This window comes from Alligator mississippiensis, chromosome 16, assembly GCF_030867095.1.
Source record: "Alligator mississippiensis isolate rAllMis1 chromosome 16, rAllMis1, whole genome shotgun sequence".
NCBI classification, from domain to species: domain Eukaryota; kingdom Metazoa; phylum Chordata; order Crocodylia; family Alligatoridae; genus Alligator; species Alligator mississippiensis.
This window is the reverse complement of record NC_081839.1, coordinates 25002628-25022772: the sequence shown is the minus strand read 5'-3', so window position 1 is coordinate 25022772 and position 20145 is coordinate 25002628. Positions and strand designations below refer to the sequence as shown.

The 20145-nt window shown below is 44.1% G+C and overlaps 1 protein-coding gene across 1 annotated transcript in view; it reads right to left on the bottom strand.

Annotated features, from left to right (window-relative positions):
- BARX2 (BARX homeobox 2) overlaps positions 1-17034 on the bottom strand; it is a 49139-nt gene extending 32105 nt beyond the window's left edge. Inside the window, exon 1 of the mRNA XM_014600859.3 lies at positions 16561-17034. Coding sequence (XP_014456345.1) covers positions 16561-16747 — 187 coding nt within the window. The 5' untranslated portion in view covers positions 16748-17034. The remainder of the gene's footprint in view (positions 1-16560) is intronic.
- Positions 17035-20145: the final 3111 nt, after the last annotated feature.

Below are 20145 nucleotides of genomic sequence, written 5' to 3'. Positions count from 1 at the left end.
CTGCTGGTGGGTGCAGATGGCATGGCCAGTCGCTGCTTGTGCCACACTCTGGGGCTGCTGGCCAGGGCTACCCAAGCTGCCAGTGGATGCAGCAGCCAGGGAGGAGGACAGGGCAGGGTGCTAAAGGTTCAAGGTCCCCTCCTCCAGTGATGTGTCACCAGATGCATCAGGACAAGGTGGGGGCTCAGGCAGGCTGCCCATGCTGGTGGCACTCACAGGGGTGTAGCCCAGTTCCCAGAGCACCAAAATGTGGGACAGCTGCCGCATAAAGGGCATAGATGATCTTCAAAGGCCCAAATGATCTTCGTCCAAGGGTGCTGAGGGAATTAGCCAGTGTCATAGCAGAACCACTGGCAAGACGTCTGAGCACTCGTGGCACTCAGGGCAGGTCCCAGAGGACTAGAAAAGGGCCAATGTGGTCCCTATTTTCAAAAAGGGGAAGAGGGAGGACCAAGGCAACTATAGACCAGTTAGTCTCACCTCTATCCTTGGGAAAACCTTTGAAAATATTGTTACGGATCACATCTGCAGGAGTCCAGCAGGAAAAATAATGCTAAAGGGCAACCAACATGGATTCACAGCAGGTAGATCTTGCCTGACTAACCTTGTTTCTTTTTATGACCTGATCACAAACTGCTTAGACGGAGGAGTCAAGGAAGATGTCATATACTTGGATTTTTAAAAAGCCTTTGGTACAGTGTCACATCCCATTTTTATAAGAAAAAAACTAAGAGGCTGTAACTTAGATGATTACCTGGTCAGGTGGGTGGTGAATTGGCTAACAGGATGCACCCAGAGAGTGGTGGTGGATGGGTCAGTATTGACCTGGAAAACTGTGGGCAGCGGTGTCCCCCAGGGCTTGGTCGTCAGGCCAGTGCTGTTCAATATCTTCATCAGTGATTTGGACGAGGACGTGGAGAGCACACTGTCCAAATTCGCGGATGACACCAAATTATGGGGCAAGGTAGACACATTGGAAGGTAGGGAATGGATCCAGGCAGGAAAGGTGGGCAGAACAAAAGGTGGACAGGCTGGAAAGGTGGGCAGAACAAAATAGGATACATTTAACAAGGATAAGTGCAGAGTGCTGCACCTAGGAAGACTGCCAACACGTACACAGATTGGGGGATGACCTTCTAAGCAGCACAGCAGCAGATCTCCGAGTCATAGTTGACTCAAAGATGAATATGAGTTGACAGTGTGACAAAGTGATCAATAGAGCTAACCACACTCTATCATGCATTAACAGATGCAACACGAACAGGTCCAGGGAGGTGATATTTCGCCTCTATGCAGCGTTGGTCAGGCCGTAGCTGGAGTACTGCATCCAATTTTGGCCACCGCACTTCAAGAGGGATGTGGATAACCTTGAGAGGGTCCAGAGGATGGCCACTCATATGGTTAGGGGCCGAGGATAGATTGAGGGACCTGGATCTCTTCAGCCTCTGTAAGAGAAGCCTGAGAAGGGATCTGGTGGCTTTCTACAAATTCGCTGCAGGGGAAGCGGGGTAGCAAGGAATAGGAGATACTATTTACCAAGGTGCCCCTTGGAGTAATTAGAAACAACGGCCACAAACTGACAGAGAACAGATTCAGATTAGACATTAGGAAGAACTTCTTTATGGTAAGGGTTCCCAGAATCTGAAATGGGCTTCCAGGGGAGGTGGTGCTCTCCCCTACCTTGGGGGTTTTTAACAGGAGACTGGACAAGCACCGGGCTGGCATCATCTGACACCAGCACGCTTTCCTGCCCAGGGGCAGGGGGTCAGACTTGATGATCTTCCAAGGTCCCTTCCGACCCTAAAAATCTACAAAATCTATGAACTGGTGACTGAAGTTGGTCAGGGCCATCCACTGTTCCCACAAGACCTTGACCTTTACGTGGCACTGTCGCACTGACCAAGAATGCCCTCACTCCTTCATCCTGCCTGACAGGGCCTTGTAAATGCCAGCATTCGAGCATCCACCCTGTGCAAACTGCTTCTGCACGTTGGCATGGCCCTAGAGTGCCACAAAGTCACGCACTGCCTCCCAGGTCCATTTGGGGGCCCTGGCAGTTGGCACAGGCATGCACAAGCAGGCAGGGCCAGGGCTTGAAAGGGCGGGAGATGACAACGTGGCCATCCTGTGCCGACTCTCTGGGCCCCCACACAGCTGTCCCTGCACGGTCGACCCTGGACAGCTGCCAGCGGCGCCCAGTGGAGGGGCACAGCCAGGGACTGGGAGCCATGCGGCAGAGGCACTTCACCACAGGACCTGCAAGCACAGGAGACAACTGGGGGTGAGGAGCAGCAGGGAGTAGGTGCTGGCCCTGCTGGCACAGACAGCCAGGCAGAAGCCCTGGGAGGATTTCAAGGCTGGGCAAGGGATGCAGCAAGCTGCAGCTCTTTGCAACACTCATCTGTGGCCAAGCAGCAGCTCTGGAGGGGGACAGTCCAGGCAGAGACAGGCTGTGGCCCATGCAGGAGGGCATATGGGGCCTGCTGGGCTCCTGCACAGAACAGCAGTCTTGTCCAGGCTCCTGGTGTGTGCACCCCGGGGCACAAAGTGGCTGCTGGCTTTTATAACCTGCAGCTAGGGGCTTCTAGGGAGCAGCCCAGCCCTAGGGGAGGAGAGGCAGTCAGCCAGGAGCCCCTGGAGCTGGGCTCAAGCCGGCCACCTAAAGTTAGTGCCGGGTTGCATCTACACGTGCGTTAATGCGCTTTAACTAATTGTGCCTAAATTTGATATCTGAATTTGCAGGTATCAAATTTAGGTGCAGTTAGGCCTAAATTTGCCATTTTTAATGTACATTAAGGATGTGCATGTGTAGATACACCCAGAGACACGCATTTCCAATGTTATCAATTGTTGAAAGTGAATGATCCAATATTGGTGGAGGGCACGTGGATGATCAAGCAGTTTGAGGGGACAGATAAAACAAGTCTTTGCACTCTACCCCATGCTACGGCGCACCAAGAATTAACACATGGGTTCTTCTGATTTTTTAACCAATTACTAAAACAAACAAAATCAAATAATCTAATGCCAAGAGCAACTATTCAGTTGCAATTTATGTAATACATGAACAGTGTGCAGTGGAGACCTTGGATAGCAATGTCAGAGGTGCTTTTCCACAGACCAGCTTTTCCCTAAGCAGAAGTTTCACTATAACCAGAACTGAACAGAAAAATTCTGGGATCTCACTGTCCTCCATGTCAACTCAATTCACTATAGGAATGTGTGTGTGTGTTTAGATAAATACAGTAGGTTGCTACAATTTCTCTTCTTTTTAACCTGGTATCAAGGTTAAGATCCCAGTGAGTAACACAGCTCATAAAACCAGTCGTACCTAGAAAATCAGTATGCATGAATATATGACACTGCTACTCAGCTTTTATATAACACTTTCATTTCCATCCTAGCTAAAGCCATGTCCACTGAACACAGCTATCGATTTCCATATGCCGCTTTTACTGAAGAGCAAGGAAATGCTGAACATGTTTTAAAGAAGGAGCATGCGCTGTGAGTGCTTAATATGTAAACTCCAATAATTGTTTCTCTGTTTTTGCAAGTTTTTAATCATTGCAAAAAATATTTAATAAAAGATTCTGGAGCCCAACTAAAAGAGCTTGTTACTGGGGAACCTGGACTGCAAAAAAAAAAAGGAAGTAAAAGTGAAGATAGGAATCAGACTATTTGATGGCACAAAACAAGAGGATGTGAGATGTGGTACAGGAAGTCATTTCCCGATTAAATTTGCCAAATAATGAAATCAGTTAACCTGGCTAAACAGTGCTGAAGAAATGAAAGGTTATTTTGCTAACTGCAATCCCAGTTTATAAGCAGATTATTTTCCCATTTATTTCGATGGAAAAAAACTTGTTGAAACACAAACATCCAAAAGCTTGAGATGATCCTAAATGATCTGGAAGACATTTTTTCAGCAATATCCACTCATGACCTCAGCTGTGTTTCAAAAGGAGTGAAGGGCCACACTGCCAATACAGCTAAATGCCCTGGCCTTCCACTTGTCTCCCTGGGCGTTTCGGGAGGCTCAGTACTTCTGCGAATCAAGTCATAATTCATTTCTAAAGACACTGCCTTTCCTCACAGTCATGGAAGGGAAGGCGAATCCCCTGGAAAGTTTGCAGGATATTATACAAGTCCAGTTTTTGCTTAATTCTCGCTCCTAAAGAGGCAATGCTGGATGGTGAATATAGACATAAAAAAGCATTTACAGCAAGACTCCTTCCCACCGTCTTGGCAGCATAAAGGGGCCTGAACGTGGAATTTACATTCCCTTTACAGCCAGAGCACTGTAAAGTGACCCTCATGGACATGAGAATCAGACTCTTCATCTTTCATTTTAACGCAGCTGTTTACAAAGAGAGAAAGCAAGGCAGACCTTAACAGAAAACCCTGCAAAATTCTTTTCCATGCTTGGCATAGAGTAAAAGCCCTCCTGTTTGTGGGGACAAATATAGTCCGCTCAAAGACAGGAATGACCCCAGCTAACATGTGTGGTTCACAATGTCCAGAACTTCTGAAAGATCAATAGGGAAAGCATATGGGTTCTGGTACCATTACCCCAGGAATCAGCCTGTCCCTTAAAGCAAATACAAGCAAGGAAATACTATACCTACCACCATTCAAATGTTATAAACAGGGGAGACAACACACCTAAGACCCCTGGGAAACAACTGGGCGAGGAGAAACCCAGAAGAACAAATTAATTTGGGATTTACAAAAATGAGACTAACTCCTCTCATTAAAAACATACAACGTGCAACGAAGTAAAAGACAGGGTTAAGAGTCATAATTTAAAAAGCCAATGTCCTGGACTTTGTTCCCCGTAAGCCCCGAAGCATTTTTGTGCACGTGAATTTGCAGGATTTAAAACTTCGCAAAACCAAGCTGCAGTCATTTTCAGGCTCTTGCTCGTCTGACAGTTACTTATCTAAACTTTAACAGCGAGAAATATAGTTACAATAACTCTTGTTAAGAGATGTCATAACAAGATTCAAATGCTGCAATATTTACGATACACCATCAAAGACGTTTAATTCCAGACAACAACAAAACCGGCTTAATGAAAATTGTAAAAATAAAAAATCTGTTTCAAAAAAACCTTTTGTTTCAACACAGCTTAAAGGTAGGTGTTAAACTATTTTATAACGATGCACTTTAAAATGTTTACAGTTACGAGATAATTGAATTTGACTCATTCAGGCCGTGATCCAACTCCTACTTAATTGGCTTCAGTGGGAGTTGGATCCAGCTACAAGTCAATCTAAATAAAATAATCCATCAATTGTTCTTCACCCATCTCAAACTCCCTCCCAACATTTGTGATTGCTCTATAATCTACTGCAATAAAGTCAAACCAACTCTTCCAGTTCCCAGCACAGTCTCCAACTGCTCAACTGAGAAACGTATTATCAAATGATTTCAAACAAATCTGCTAATGGAAAGCAAAGCAAGTCGAAAGAGCAACAGTCTGCCGTGATTTCAAATCCTTTCTGGCACCTTCACTTCAGGTATCATCTCCTCCAGCACTCAGTGCTCAGAAAATTAAGATATATTGCTTTGAGTGGAAATTTTAAACCCAAATGGAAGAGTAAAAGTAGTGCAGCCTTTTGTCCTGCACTAGCCATTGTTATTTTTCACCATATAGTGTATTCCAGTAATATGCCATTCTTTCAGCGAGATTTTTTGCATCTTGAACTGATTTTTTCCAATGCACAAAAATAACAGCAAACCCCAGCACACGGTGTTCCTAATGCATTTAATTGCAGCTTTGCCTGGTGTATCTGAAAACCCTGTTGATCCTGTCCAAGGAATTACCTTTTTAGCCTGCCTGATGCCTTAAAAGACCTCTTCTGTATTATCACAAACACATCACATTCATTTCACCAGCTTGAGGAACACTTCCTTAAGGGGCCCATCTTTGAGCAGCTGTTAAAGACTGGTTTCTTGTGTGTGTAGTTGTATACTAGCATTAGAAATGACCACCCATGTCTATAAAGAATAGAAACCTGTTCCCATGTTTGTTTGAATTCTAGGAATATCTATTAACATTTATTTTAGGCCAAACTCTAAGTGTAAGCTGGTATAGCCTGAAATACACTGTAAACTAGTATAAACTGGTATAGCTTGAAATCAACTGAAATCAATTGATTTGTGTCTGCTGAAGATCTCGCCTTAATGCTTGGCTTTTTTGCCATGTATCATCTGGAATATAAAATATTCAATTGTTTTGTTAAGATGAGGATCCCTAAAATGCTGCCCTGTAGAGCTTCAGTACGAGGGGAAAATATTTACAGAAAAATTGCATTGAACACTACTTTTTATTTTGAAAAATACCCTAGAAAATAGCGGAATAATTTTATTGGAAACATGTTTCAAATGTATGAGTCAATCATTCAAATCCTTACTCACTAGAGCAGGCCTTTTAGAAAAAAACTAATTACTTAAGTAAGAAATAATCATGCCTCTAAGAGCTTGCAAGATAAGACCCAAACACACAGACAACATGCACAATTGCATTCTACGTCAATCCTTCGGATGCTCTTCCTAGCCTCAAAAATAAAGACACATCGGAAATGTTTCCATTGAAACTTCTTCATAACATTTTTTCTTCCCTGTGCAGAAAGTTATGGATATTTTGCCCCAAATACCTGGGCTTTCAAAGGAAAAAAAAAGACACCCAAAAAAGGGGAATATTTTGTTTGCAAATTTTGTTTCCTGAAAAAGAACCTAAATCATTTCAAAAAAAAATATTGACAAAAGCATTTTTTGCTTCAATCAAAATGTATCCCGCGGTGCGGGACACAAATCATTTTATAACCGCTCTAATAATCCTGCTCTTGTGGCAAAACTAGCATTGCCTTCTCTGGTAGCAACTGCCCGTTACTGGATTATACACACATGTCAAGAATAGCATTAGATCTGCAGAGATACGTCCCAAATAAATGCTATGATGGCCAAAAGAAAAGGCAGTTGGAGCTTTTACCTTAGCAAGATACAGAACTGCCTCTTCATGCAATGCGCGTTGGAGCAGAAGAGAGGAATCGACACAATCAAGCAATGACACGTCTTCGGAGATAAACAGTTTGGTCCTGCTAAAGCTATCATTTGTGCTAATGTATCCAAAAGCAGAATCAGACCCTCTGCAGGTGTGTTGCCAATACGTAACATCCACTTACTAGGTGTTTACATGGCTTCATCCCTACGGGGTATGAGCACCCGTACACAACATTTGTAACCGATTACCCAGAGATCTTCACAGCCGCATTCTGCCCGTGGCAGATAATAGAAATGACACCAGAGATGGAACAAAATGTAAAGGTTATGAGAGAAAGATAGAAAATATTAAATATTTCTGGTGTGAGTCTAGGCCCTAACACTTAGCTTTTTCAAAAGTATTGTTAAAAGAAAACTTCTTAGTTTATTTTGTGGACACTGATGAAAGCTTCTCAGCTGGATTCTCCCCGACGGTTTTCAACCATGCTCAAAAATCACTTAGAAGGAAAAACAGACAACAGGAATCCACATCCAATATCCTCCAGGACAGAAATGCTGACGTGACATCAGCGTGACAGGCAGTACCTAAGCCTACGCAAAGATTTTCAGTGCCTCTCAAAGACACTGAAAGTCACAAAGGCAAAATCAGGAATCCGTTCCTACCATCCATTCATACCATTACTGCTATGGCAGTACCAGCCTTTGAGATTAAAATCCCACCCAAGGATAGGCCCCAATTGTATTCCACCCCCAGCATTCACAAACCGCATTGCTGTCCTCCTCTACACTGAAGAGCCTTCTTTTAAAGGACCTCAGCATCGGTATCAAATCAAATTCTGCTCTCATAGGCACGAATGTGAATATGTAATAACTCCACTGAAATTAAGATCACTGGAGTCGCTTTAGAATTACGCTGATGAAATGAAAGCCAAATCTGCCCTTGTGTGGGTACAAGTATTGTTTAACCTCTTAATGTATTGTTAATGGTGTATGAATATGCTGAGTCTCATCGAAGCATTATTCTGTTGACCAAAATAAAAACAAGTAATAAGCCTACCCATCACATGGCCCCACTGCTACAAACAGAGGCTTCATATCAACGTATTTGAATATACAGGGTCAGTCCCCTTCAACATCAGTTTAGGGTTTGAGGTAGTTTCTTAAGAGTCTGTAAATTGCCAGCCTATCCTATCTTTTGCCTTTAGAGTATATGTATGTTACAAAGCATTGCTTATGTCCTGCTGTCTTCTGTTTGCAGTAGAAAGTCATGATAGATGATTATTTATTTCTTTTAATTTAAATAGGATATCTATGCAAGGCAGCTTATACCCTAATGCATTGTTAATGTAACAATATAATCCCTAGGGCATTAAAATAATAATTCAGAAAGGAAGTTTATTCTGTGCTGCTTTTTTTTTCCTTCTAAAGTTAGTACAAAGCTGCGTCCAGATCCTGTCCCCCTGCAGTCTAGCTACACAGACTTAAACAGCTCTAATGCAGTGCTTGAGCACCTTGTAATCCTTCCCGATGAGGGAGGGAACTGCTATTATCCCCTTTGTACACATGGAGAATGAAAACACAGAGAAAGTAAAAGCAAAATTTGTAAAAAAGTGACCAAGTGAATTAGGAACCTAAGTTCCATTTTCAACAAATGTATTATTTAGGCACTTAGGAGACTAAGTCTGGTTTTCAAAAGTGTCTTAGGAGTCCAACTCCCACTTACTTTCACTGAAAGTTAGGCTTCTAAGTCATTAACAGTGCTTTTAAAAGATGGCTCTTTAGTTTCTTGCTCAAGATTATGCAGTCTGTGAAAAAAATGAGAAATGAACCCAGATCACCAGAGTCCCAATTTGATATTGTAAGCATTGGCCCTTACATCCTCAGTGATGCAACAGGAGCAGGAACAGACACTGTGAGTGTATCTACACATGAAATTAATGTGACGTGATAAACTCCGGAGCTGTTTGCACTGGAGTCGACTGCTCCCGGGTGCAGCTTCTGCACGTGCACCTGGGACAGCAGCAGTTTGAGCCGGGATGGAGCAGCCCCAGGCTGGCAGCAGACTCGGGCGGTCAGCCCCGGGCTCTGGGTGGTGGCAATGGGTGGCGAAGGGGCTAGCTGGGGCACAAGAGCACTAAAATGCGGAGCTATGCAGCAAGCAGCCCCCGTACTTTAGCAACCTCATACTTCAGCCATCCCCTGTCACCACCTACGCATGCGTTTCAGCAGAGTAAGTAACTGTGCCATAAGATAGTACTGTCCCCAACAGTACTATCTTACAGCGGAGCTAATTAATTTACTGTACCCTAATACCAGTGCATGTGTAGACAGTGGGTGCGTCTACACGTTCATTAATGTGCAGTAGTTACTGTGTATTTAGCTTAGTACTTGTTTAATGAACTACTAGCTAAATGCCCAGTAACTATAGTTACTGTGCAGTAGCACCGATGCATGGGTTTCTTTGTGATGCTTACTGTTCAGTAGCTTAAAAACACTGCATAGTAACATATTAGCATGGTTTTTGCCTGGCACTCTACTGCTCAGTGTTATTAGTTATTAGTGTTATTACTGTGCATTAAGCGTCTCATGTAGACGTGTCCAGTGACACTTTACTGAAGAGCTAATTAGCCAACTCCTCAGTAAAGTGCATGTGTACATGCACCCTGTGATATTAATTAACATTTCATGCACTACTTTGACAGCAGAATTAACACTAGCATGTAACCTGGTAGTTATGCCCGATCACTTCTTTTTCACCTTCTCCCTCTATTCCTCCCTATGTTGGGAGAAAAGTGAAACACAAGTCCAGTTATGTCAGTGTTGTGTTTTATTCAGTTTTGTCTTTCCTTAATAATAATCTTCAAGAGGAGACTGGCCTCGCTGGGGGTTACCTGACCCCAGTTGTCTTTCCTGCCTAGTGCAGGGGGCTGGACCCGATGATCTTGTGAAGTTCCTTCCAGCCCCTTACAATCTATGAATCTATAATAATGAATACATTCCATAATTTCAGACAAATTCATTAGGAGGAAAGAAGAGGACGCTGTAGTTGTCACTGTGCTCTGTGAGCTTGATTCCCTAGTAAACACACACAAAAAAATCTCTTTACATTGCTTCACTTTGGCCTGTTTGCTATAACCTCATGAGCTGACTGCAAGCTTCAAATACACTACCTGATCGAAACACACCCTGGTTTCAAAGGGATTTTTTTCTGGGTAAGAATTAGAGACCCTATATATTTATTTGACAATGCTCAGTGAAATGGTTCACTCAAAACAGTGCATTGTTTTGTTCACGGTGTACTCCTTGCTTCCTAAATTAAGTCCCTGGGCCTACGTTTGAGACCCTCTTGCACTGAAGACAGAAGCACTATAGATGCATTCGTTCTGTAGCACACATCCTACCTTTCTCTATTTTATACCAGCCCCTAAATCAATCGCAAAGTAAGTCGCATGCTGAAATGCTCTGTATCATATCGCACCGTCAGTTTTCAAGCATGGTGCCCACCTGTTTTCAATGGCTGTTCTTTTTTTGAAGAAAAATAAAGAAAAGAACAGCAAGGAGGTATGAACTTACTGTCCATATAAAAATCTTGGCTCACTGATATCTGTGCTTATTGTTCACGCTGTGACATAAAATGATATATTATAGATCTCCTTTGTAATGCTTACTCATATTTAACCACAGCCAGACTGAACTTGGATTGCTCCCTACTTCTAAGTTTTACAGAAAATATCGTGGCCCAATTTTCTCTACCCTTGATGTATTTGACACTGTTTTGTTTCATGCAGTTTTGGCTTTCCTTAATTATTATAATGTATAAGCCAGCCAAAGAGATGCAACCATGAAATTCAACTGCATTTCCAAATTTTAGGCACTTTCATATTTGGAGTTACTGCAACTGGGCCTTTTTGGTCAGTCTCGTTAAAAAGAAAAATGGTATTTGCAAATGTCTGTCCCTGATCTGGCACTGAATCTCAATTAATATCAAAGACAAAACACATTCAAGCCTGGAATGCTGGCTCAGGCCTGTCACTAAATATTTAATTATTGTTATCATTAACCAACTTGTTATAGTCTTTCATATGGCACCTTTTGGCATTTGGCACTTTGTTAATTAGGCATTAGAATATGTAAAACACCGTCTGGGTGCACTGTAAAACATGCCAAGCAATTTGGGGCCCGACCAAACTGTTCCAGACTGAGAGAGCTCTGCTGAAGGCAATACACCAATTTGCACAAGGTGAAGATCTGGCCTTGGCTTGATATAATTAAATCAGTCCTTTTTCCTGCCAAGGTTGAATTGACACTAGTCAAAAAGAAATTTATCTTAAAAGATTTTGACAAAGCTCAAAGTTTTCTTAGGTCATATCTGACTAAAATACTGAAAGGCAGAGTGATATAAGATATGTATGGTTCAGGAGGGAATCTCATGGCAAAGTCCAGCTTTGCTGATCTCCAGAACAAAATTTTGACATACTGGCTTATTTCACTGTATATTAGCCTTAACATCTTATAACCTCCCTCCACCATAATATATTTCTTGACTAATCTTATTCTTTTTATCTTGAATTCTTGGTAGCTGACTATTAATACAGTGATTGTGGAGGCTTGAGAGAATTCAAAAGGAAAAAAAACGTAACTCAGAAAAAAATAAAGTTACTATTTCTCATTACGATTAGCCATCGAGCAATTAATCTTTTAATGTCCTTTGTAAACCGAACCTGATAGGTAAAATATGTTTTTAGAAGATTTATTTTCTTGCTTGCATCTCTGTACAAATATATATTTAAAATCTACATTAATATCTTATATTTAAATATTTGTTCTTGTTCTTGGGTCTCTTGTAAATATAAATGTTGGATTTGACAGAATTGGCTGAAATTTGCACCTATCGTTCTTTTGGTGCTAGATAATAAGAACGAGTGTTTAAGTTTGTCTCTGGTTTTTACTGCTGGACAAATACATTTGTATTGCACTTTTGTGATGGCAATTCAATCCCAGCTGAAGATGCATGACTGACAGGAGATTTGGTGTACTCAGGTGGAAATTAGTCTGGTAGAAGGTATTACTCACAACTTTACATTTGTTTTATTTAAATGGATTAATACAGCTGTTATGTTTCAAATAGGCTTTGGGTGGAAGGGGATCTCATTTTCCTCCACACTTTGATAAACACACTGTATCCATTCCCCTTTTCTTTCCCACAGGTCCCTGCTCTCCCACAGGATCCCCGTAACAGTATCTGCTCAATTTAAAGGAAAAGGTCCAGCTAGGCATTAGCCCAAAAGAAATGGTTTCCACCACTATTTTAAAGAACGTCCCAGATCAAATTCAAAGCAGAGCTAGCCAGTCCGTTCCAGACTGGACCTCAAGGAATTCCACATTGTTCTGTGGTTGCTGATATAAAAACTGAGCTGTTTTAAGACATCATAAATCTACGTTCTCCCTGTGTTTTCCTAAAAAGTTGACAACCCTGATTGAAGTTCAGAAATATCAACGCTCACACATTATTCCACAAGCCCATAACTTCCCATAGGCTTCAACATTTGCAGATATCACTTAGTTTGATCCATGCAGAAAAAAAATGTCGCTGAAGGAAGTAGCTCAATTAGCTCTGAGGTGACGAAATCCCCCTCTCTTCTCTGGGACAGATGAAAATCAACTCTTCCAATCTCTAACAGATTTTACATTAGAAACCTGTATTTCTTAAGTTTCAGATCATCAAAATATATTCCCGCCCCCTCTCAAGTGAATGAAAATCATTATTTCACTGGGAGCAAGACAGAGGTGTCTTGGAAAATAAATTGTCCTATTGGTATTGATCTGGGAGGGATGAATAAAAAAAGAATCCAAATCATCAAAAGGCCCTGAATGATTCAGGAGAGTACACCTTTGTTCACCACAAAAGTTGCGGGGTTTAAACTATTCTGAGATAGCTAAACCCCCACTAGCACACATGTCGTCGTACAGATACGAGTACCAGTATTCTTATTTCGGTATGGGAAAGCAAATGAACAATTAATGTCAGGCACCTTTACACAAGTAAAACTACCCTGATATTGTAGTGGTCTGTTTCAGTACAGAAAAAAATTACAACCTTAACTGAAGGAGTTATCCTAGTACAATGCCTGTGTAGATCACCTCCAATCCCCATTGTTTCTCAATGGGACTTAGGCTTCACAATCACCCAGGTATTTTAGAAAAAATTCTGCAAACTCAGATAAGCAAGAGCACACAGCTTGGGGGAGATGGTGTGCATGGGAGACATGTAATGCCATGATACACTGACTGGGAGCCCTGCCTAATATTCTCCCCTGGAAGGGGTGAAGTGGTTCTTTTTAACCCAACAAACTCAAGGAATCTGAACAATTTTGAGAGGATTGATGAGACAAATCAATTCATTGCTGATACTTAGTATCAAGCTATTATCAAGAAAGAGGCACCCTAGCATTTTGTTTTCAAGTACTGACAGCCCTGGGTTTTATTTTACACAGAATCCAATTGAAGGAACAATTCCTGGTAAAGATGATAACGTATCTGTAGTTCGATCCAAGAAACTGGTCTATTGCTAATGTCTAAACTTTGAGTACACTTCAGCTGTAAGAGTTGTGGCCTTGGGGGGGCTGAGTTTAATGAGCAAAATCAAGATAAAAAATCCAAGCGCAACAAATGGGGCAGAACAAATACAGGCTCATTCAAACGTGTTTTTACTTACGTGTGAAAAATTTCAGATAGGACTTTTGATAATTGATTCCTATTTGGTTCTGTTCTATTGGAAAGAATGCTTTAAGGTTTCTTTTTCCTTTAAATCACACAACTACAGACCCCAGCCACAGAAAAACTTTTATCTTTGAAACAATTTTACTCAGCTAGCTGTTGCAATATATGGAAAAGCCTTTCAGTGAATAATCGGTGATATATTCTTATCATCTGAGATTTAAGAACCTTAAAAAAAGGCAACACTAGAGAAACAGAGGTTTTTAGATTTTTTTTTACATTTTTCTTTAATGGAATACATAATTTTCTGTCTCAATATGGTGAATCTGAATCTGTCTGTGTGTCTTGGGCTTAATTCTCTACACTTGAATGCTCTCGCTGACTTGCATCAACAGGTGCCAGAATTTATGATTTTACATTAAATTTCAGAGTAATGATAGATTCCTTTTACAGGTATTTCCTCCTCACTAAAGAGGAGTTTCACTAAGGGCCTAACCAAGCCCTTTGAAATCAGGAAGCACATTCCCATTGACTTCAATGGGCTTTGGAGCAAAACCCTGTGAACTTTCTTCACAAGCACAATTTCTATCTGTCTTTTTGTGATGCACTGGCATCATTTGGGACTTCCATGCTGTTGCTTTGTTGTATTCTGCGACTAGCTCTTTTTATTCCAGTTCTCCTGCACACGTTAACTTTTGACCACAGCAAGAGAAAAAAAAAAAACCAACTCCCTTTGGTTTCTAGAGCTTTGAAAGATTTCTTTTCCAATGAAAAGGCGACAAAGTTGGTGACCGCTGCAGCTTAAATTCAAGACAGATCCTGCTCAGCCCAAGGAGCACCTCTTAGAAATGATAAAGGCATATCAAACCCCGTTATGGACTGCCTCCCAGATGAAAGGACAGTTACTTCTTTGGCCAAGGCAAGAGCTTTCAGAAAAATCCATACTGCCGCACAGCTGTGCAAAGTAATTAATTACTTATTATTTCAAGCATTTCCAAGGCCACTATCTCTGTAATAGCTCAACAAACTTTACATGTTTTAGATTAAGAGCCATCACAAAAAGGCAAAAGGAGGACTGAATACACCAGATTTTTCTTGAGGAACTACAGTGTAAAGACAAAGGAAACTCAGACAGTAGATGAACTGCCACAACACTATCTTCTGACTACGTGTTGCCTGGATGGTGATTTATTTTTATTGGTTTGTTTTCCATACTGTATTTTTCTTCAGACTTTCAGCTTTTTTCATGTTTCTGGGTTCTGCTCTGTTTCTCGGCCCGTGACAGAATTTCTTTCTCTTACACTAATAGGCTTCCCATGACCTAACACATGTCAGGTTTGAACTGTAACTATAAACCTCCTCAAGACTCCCAATTTGAAAGCATTGACTATTGTAGGAACTTTTCTTATGTTTTTAATTCCATCAGCAAATTGCTCCCAGTGCTTATGAATGTGCATGTAAGAAATTGCCATCTGCCCAGCTGTGGCACTGGTTGGATGAATTTGGGGCAAGCAGTAAAAATCACTAGGGCAACTTCACTGAATTTCTCACGTGCGAGAAAAGATCAGCAGGACATGTGTCACTGGTAGTATCACCCTTGGTCCACTTCTCAATCACTGCAGTTTATTATCAATTTTTAATCTTCTTGTAAAACCAAGGTTTTCCATACCCGGCACAGAATTGCCTATAAAAAAGTGGTTCTTCATGATGATGATAAGCAAACAACGAATGGTATTTAGGTCACCCACCAAAAATATATATATTAAAAAGCACTTAAGCAGAAGAGCAGTGAAATCTTGTTTCGTAGTGCTGTTACTTGTACAGCTCTATGAGTTACTGGATGGGGGGGGAGGGTGTTTGCAATTCTTTTCTTTTATGATGTTACTTTCCATATGCCACCAAATTTTCTTCCAGTGAAAAATCTTTACTATAGCTAAAGTCTGTGGGGAATTTACCACTGACTACTATGAACAGCACTGGGCCCTCTGTGAGGAAATGCGGCTTGCTGTGTGCATTGGGACTCACTTGGGACTCTCCCTCTGCTTTTGCTATGAGCAAAGTTTCACTTTCTAAACCAAAACGAGAGATCAACTACAAACATCCTTTTGCCAGCAAGATCTTGACTAGTTACCAGCCCTTTATTTCCCCATCAGAAATGCGCCAGCAGTTGTTTTAAAGGAGACAACAGAAGTCATGCAGAAATCAATAGGAGGAAATTCGTTCAAAATAGAAAATACACGGTATTCATTCACCCTCTCTCCGAAAGCAGGCAACTTGCACGGGCTGCTGCTCTCCTGCCTCTTTCCTAGGATTTACAAAGGAAGATACCCCCAGTCAGACCCTGGGCGGCCTGAATAGTTGTGTATGAAGAATACACAACTCTGCAGAGCTGTCTCTTTTACCTTACTTAAATCAAGCTTTACATCCACTTAATGTTAGTGTTAGTGAAGTGGCTCTTTATTTAGGCCCAGGTAAAGGAGGAAGCCAACTCTGGGCTGTGACTCTAAGCAGAACTCCTGGCTCCTTTCAGTGGGAACTTCTTGTTTAGTTTCACAGGGTTTTATACCTCAGCTCTGCCAGGACCTGGCCCCTTAAAAATAAGTTTGAAGTAACAGAAAAGCATTTCATTTAATTGCCAGTCTTCCCATTAAATCCCCCGAGCAAGAAATGTTATGCCCCTCAAAGTGTAGGGCTCTGGGGAGAAGTTTAGCCCGTTGTCCCGTCACCTCCTGGCCTTGCAAAGGTCCCTGTGTCGGGGAGAGCGCGTTTCCGCAGCAGGGCTGCGCACGTCTGTCCGCGCGCGCGGCGCTGTCCCGCTCTCGGAGCGGCAGCTCTTACCCGTGCAGGAGTGCAGCGGCTTGGGCCTGACGAGGAGGGACGGGCAGACAGAGTAGAGGGAAAGTTTCTCGAAGTAATCGCAGGTCTCCTTGGACAGGATCTCGTCGATCATGAAAGTCTTGTAGCGCCGCCTGGCTGCCTTGAGCTGCCCGGGGGAGCTGAGCCGCAGCTCGGCGTGGCAGTGCATGGTGCACCGCCCGGCCCGGCCCGGCCCGGAGCCCTCCTGGCCGGGGCGGACCGGGGACACGTCCGGGGGCTCCCAGCGGCTGCCCGGCCGCCGGCTCTGCCCGCGCTGCTCCGCCGCCGCCGCCGCCTAGACCCGCCCGGAGACCAGCATCTCCGCCGGCTTTTCAGCGCGGCGCAGCTGTCACTCAGCCGTGGGCGCCGCGGGGAGGATCCCTCTCCTGCGATTTGAAGATCCCGGGGTGTGTTTTGCTGCGCGCCCGCCCGGGCGGGGACAGCTGCGGGGGCCTCCCCCTGCCCCGCCGGCCGGGCCGGGCCGGGGCGGGGGCGCCCGGCTGGCCCCTGCACCCGTGCTCGGGCTGCTCGGCCCCCGTGTCCCGCGCGCGGCTGGCGGGGTGTGCGCGCTGCCCCGGGGGCGCCCTGCCGACCCCCGCGGCGGGATCGCGGCTCCCCGACGGGCGGCTTCTGCGGCTCGCGGCCGCTTCTCAGCCCATAGCGCTTTTTTTTCCAGCCCAGGACTGATTTTAATTTAGTCCTGTGCCACCTCGGGGGGGGGGCGCACCTAAGGGCGCTGCCTCCAGCCGATGCCGGGCCGTCCGGTTGATAACGAAACGCTCCGGATCTGGAGATCACGGCAACTTTTGCAGAACCGATTTGCTTACATGCAACGCGCGCATTGCATCTGCGGGGATCTGCAGGATCCCGTCACTCCCTTGTCTCGGCAAGGTCCGGTTGATCGATGCGACAAGCGGTCGCATGCATCCCCGCTGGCTTGTTTCGAAAGCTGCGGCACGAAATATTGAGGGGAAAGTGTTGTGCTGGGGAGGAACGAGCGCTTTGCTCTGCTTTTCTTCGCTTTTTCTTCAGCTCGTAGCGGCCGCTTCGCTAACTTTGCGGAGCTGCCCGCACCGCGATCGCTGGTTCCCTCTGCGGCGCCTCGTTTCTTTTTCAGTTTTCCTCCCACATTTCATTTGTTTCCAAGATTGGCTTACTTGGAGAGCCACGAGGATAATCCCCTTTCTGACTAGGTGTATTATTATTAGGAGCGATCATATAAATAATAGCCTTTCTCGTTAGAAAAGCCGGAATAAAAAACCCCAAAACAAAACAGAAAGATACACTCATTTCCCTTAAATAAGGACCGATTTTTATAAAAGTCTAGATAGGTAATTTTTCAAACGTTTCCACAATGTCGTAGTCATTACATAGAGAAGATAGATCATTTTCTTCCTTAAAAGCAATGAAGGACGGCACCGGCATTTACCATCAATAATAGTTCATGCGAGCTCCTTGCCATCTCTTTATTCCTTTTGCTGCGGAGAAAATTGAAGGTGTTGGGTTGTTTTGTTTTTTTTTTAAATCAACAAGATCTCATTAAAAGCTCTGATGAGGTCAAAGAAAAAATGTTTCCTACTACCCATTTTTTCTTTGCAAAGGGTGGGTTGCGGTGCAGAAATCGCGAAGCGTGCAACGATTGTATCGGGACAGTAACAAGCAGGGCTTTGCGGTAATGCACGGCTCACCTCCTCACTCCCTTCCAAAACGCTGTTTAGGAACATTTGCAGGTAACGGAATTATAGGGATAAAGATTATTGCTGGGAAATTAAACCCGGGACCACATGCCCCCGGTGCCAGAGGAAATGGTGAGAGTCACGGAAGGAGAAACTAAGCCCCTGTTTGCGTCCTGGAAAGGAGGAACCGAGCACGAAGGGAATCGAGGCAGTTTGTGCTCGTGGCTCGTGCTGCCAGACGTGCCCTGCATTTTATGCCGCTTCATCTGAAAGTGACACGAGCCCCGGGACACGCGCGCGTGAAACTGCCCAGCCCAGAAACCCGGGGCACGGGCACGGGCACGGACCGATCGCCGCAGGATCGAGTCCTTTTACTCTGCTCTAGACAGAGATGCGGGGCTGACACTTCGGCCCGGGCCCACGGCCCATGATCGCATCACACTCCGGGAGCCAGCGACGCCTCCGCTAGATCCCAGGGAGAGATGCATCGGCAGATGGGATCTGAGCTCTCTGAAGGTTGCAAGGGAAGGGTTTTTTTTTTCTTTAATAAGCAGAATTCTTTTTGAAAAGTGGTTAGAGCAATAACACGGTGTATGAAACACACGCTGACTGTCAATCAAAACGAGGGTGCTTTGGTCAGAAATAATCAGGGGTTTTGTTTCCAACATTAATGAAGTGGCTGGAATAGCAAACATCTGCCAAGGGGACTCAAACCCTGCACAGCTGTTGGAGCCACCAAGACCCTTCCCATGCAAGGCCGCCTGGCTGGTAACTACCTCTCCCCTATGATTTCTGTGCTTGCAGAATGGGGTTGGGGGAGGGAAATTGTACGCCTTGAAAGGTTTGGAGACAGGCTGGCATTTCAGAGAAAGGGACTGGATACCTGCACTCTACAAAAGCTGTATCCACCTGAGGTGTGATAGCAGCTGGCTGGGACTGACACGTGTGCCTTTGTACGGTGTGTGCATGTGTTGGAAAGGGTAAGGAGCCCGGGAACCAGATCCTTCTGCCCACTGACTGTAGTAGGAATTTCTTTTTGTGTAAGGACTGTATCAAATCAGGGATGAAGCTGGCTGCGTTGGAGTGAAGCTGTAGCCATGATGGTCCAGGAAATATGCTAGCGGCAAGGATTTTGGGGGAGATGGTATCTTTTATTGGACCCACTGCACGGTTGGGATAAAGTTAGACAAGCTTTTGAATGGAGGGCATTCTTCATCAGGTCAGAGAGCATGAAACCACTAATCATCTAAGTGTGTCAAACAGTTCTGTGTCCTTACATGATAAAGGCAAGAGGGGTCATCCTTGCTTCAGGGAAATGAGAGCAGAGTGTCCGGATGATAAAGTCACCTGCCTGGGCAGTCAGCAGAGAAATGAGTGGCCTTGCATTCAGGGCTTCAGGTGACTCAAGTTCTGCTCCCCACTTTGGGGCAAGCTTCTTGCCTGGCCTCAATCAAACCATGCAGGACTTTTCAGACAAGCCTGCCTCACTACTGCTCTGCACTTTGACCTACCATTTCCACCTGTGCAAAGTCATTGGGAAATGCATGACTATACTCACTTTATACAGATGGAAATGATGGCAAGGGATGCAGGAGATGCTGAACTGGGCCCTGAGAACTTGGGTAATTCCAGCATTGTTGGATGTACTAGTTTAGACAAGGTACAGGGCGTTAAGCTTCTGTGCTGGTGGCTAACACTGCCCTGAGAAGTTTGTACAGCACCTAGCACAGTGGGTCCTGGTTCATGACTGGGGCCCCAAATGGAATAGAAACAATGGTAGGAAACCTGTTCTTTCTGTCAACACTAGCTCTTGTATTGCTAATACCGGTGCAACCTCAGTGAGGAAAGTTTGCCATCTGCATGCCCGTGCTATACCTGACCTGCGGATAGA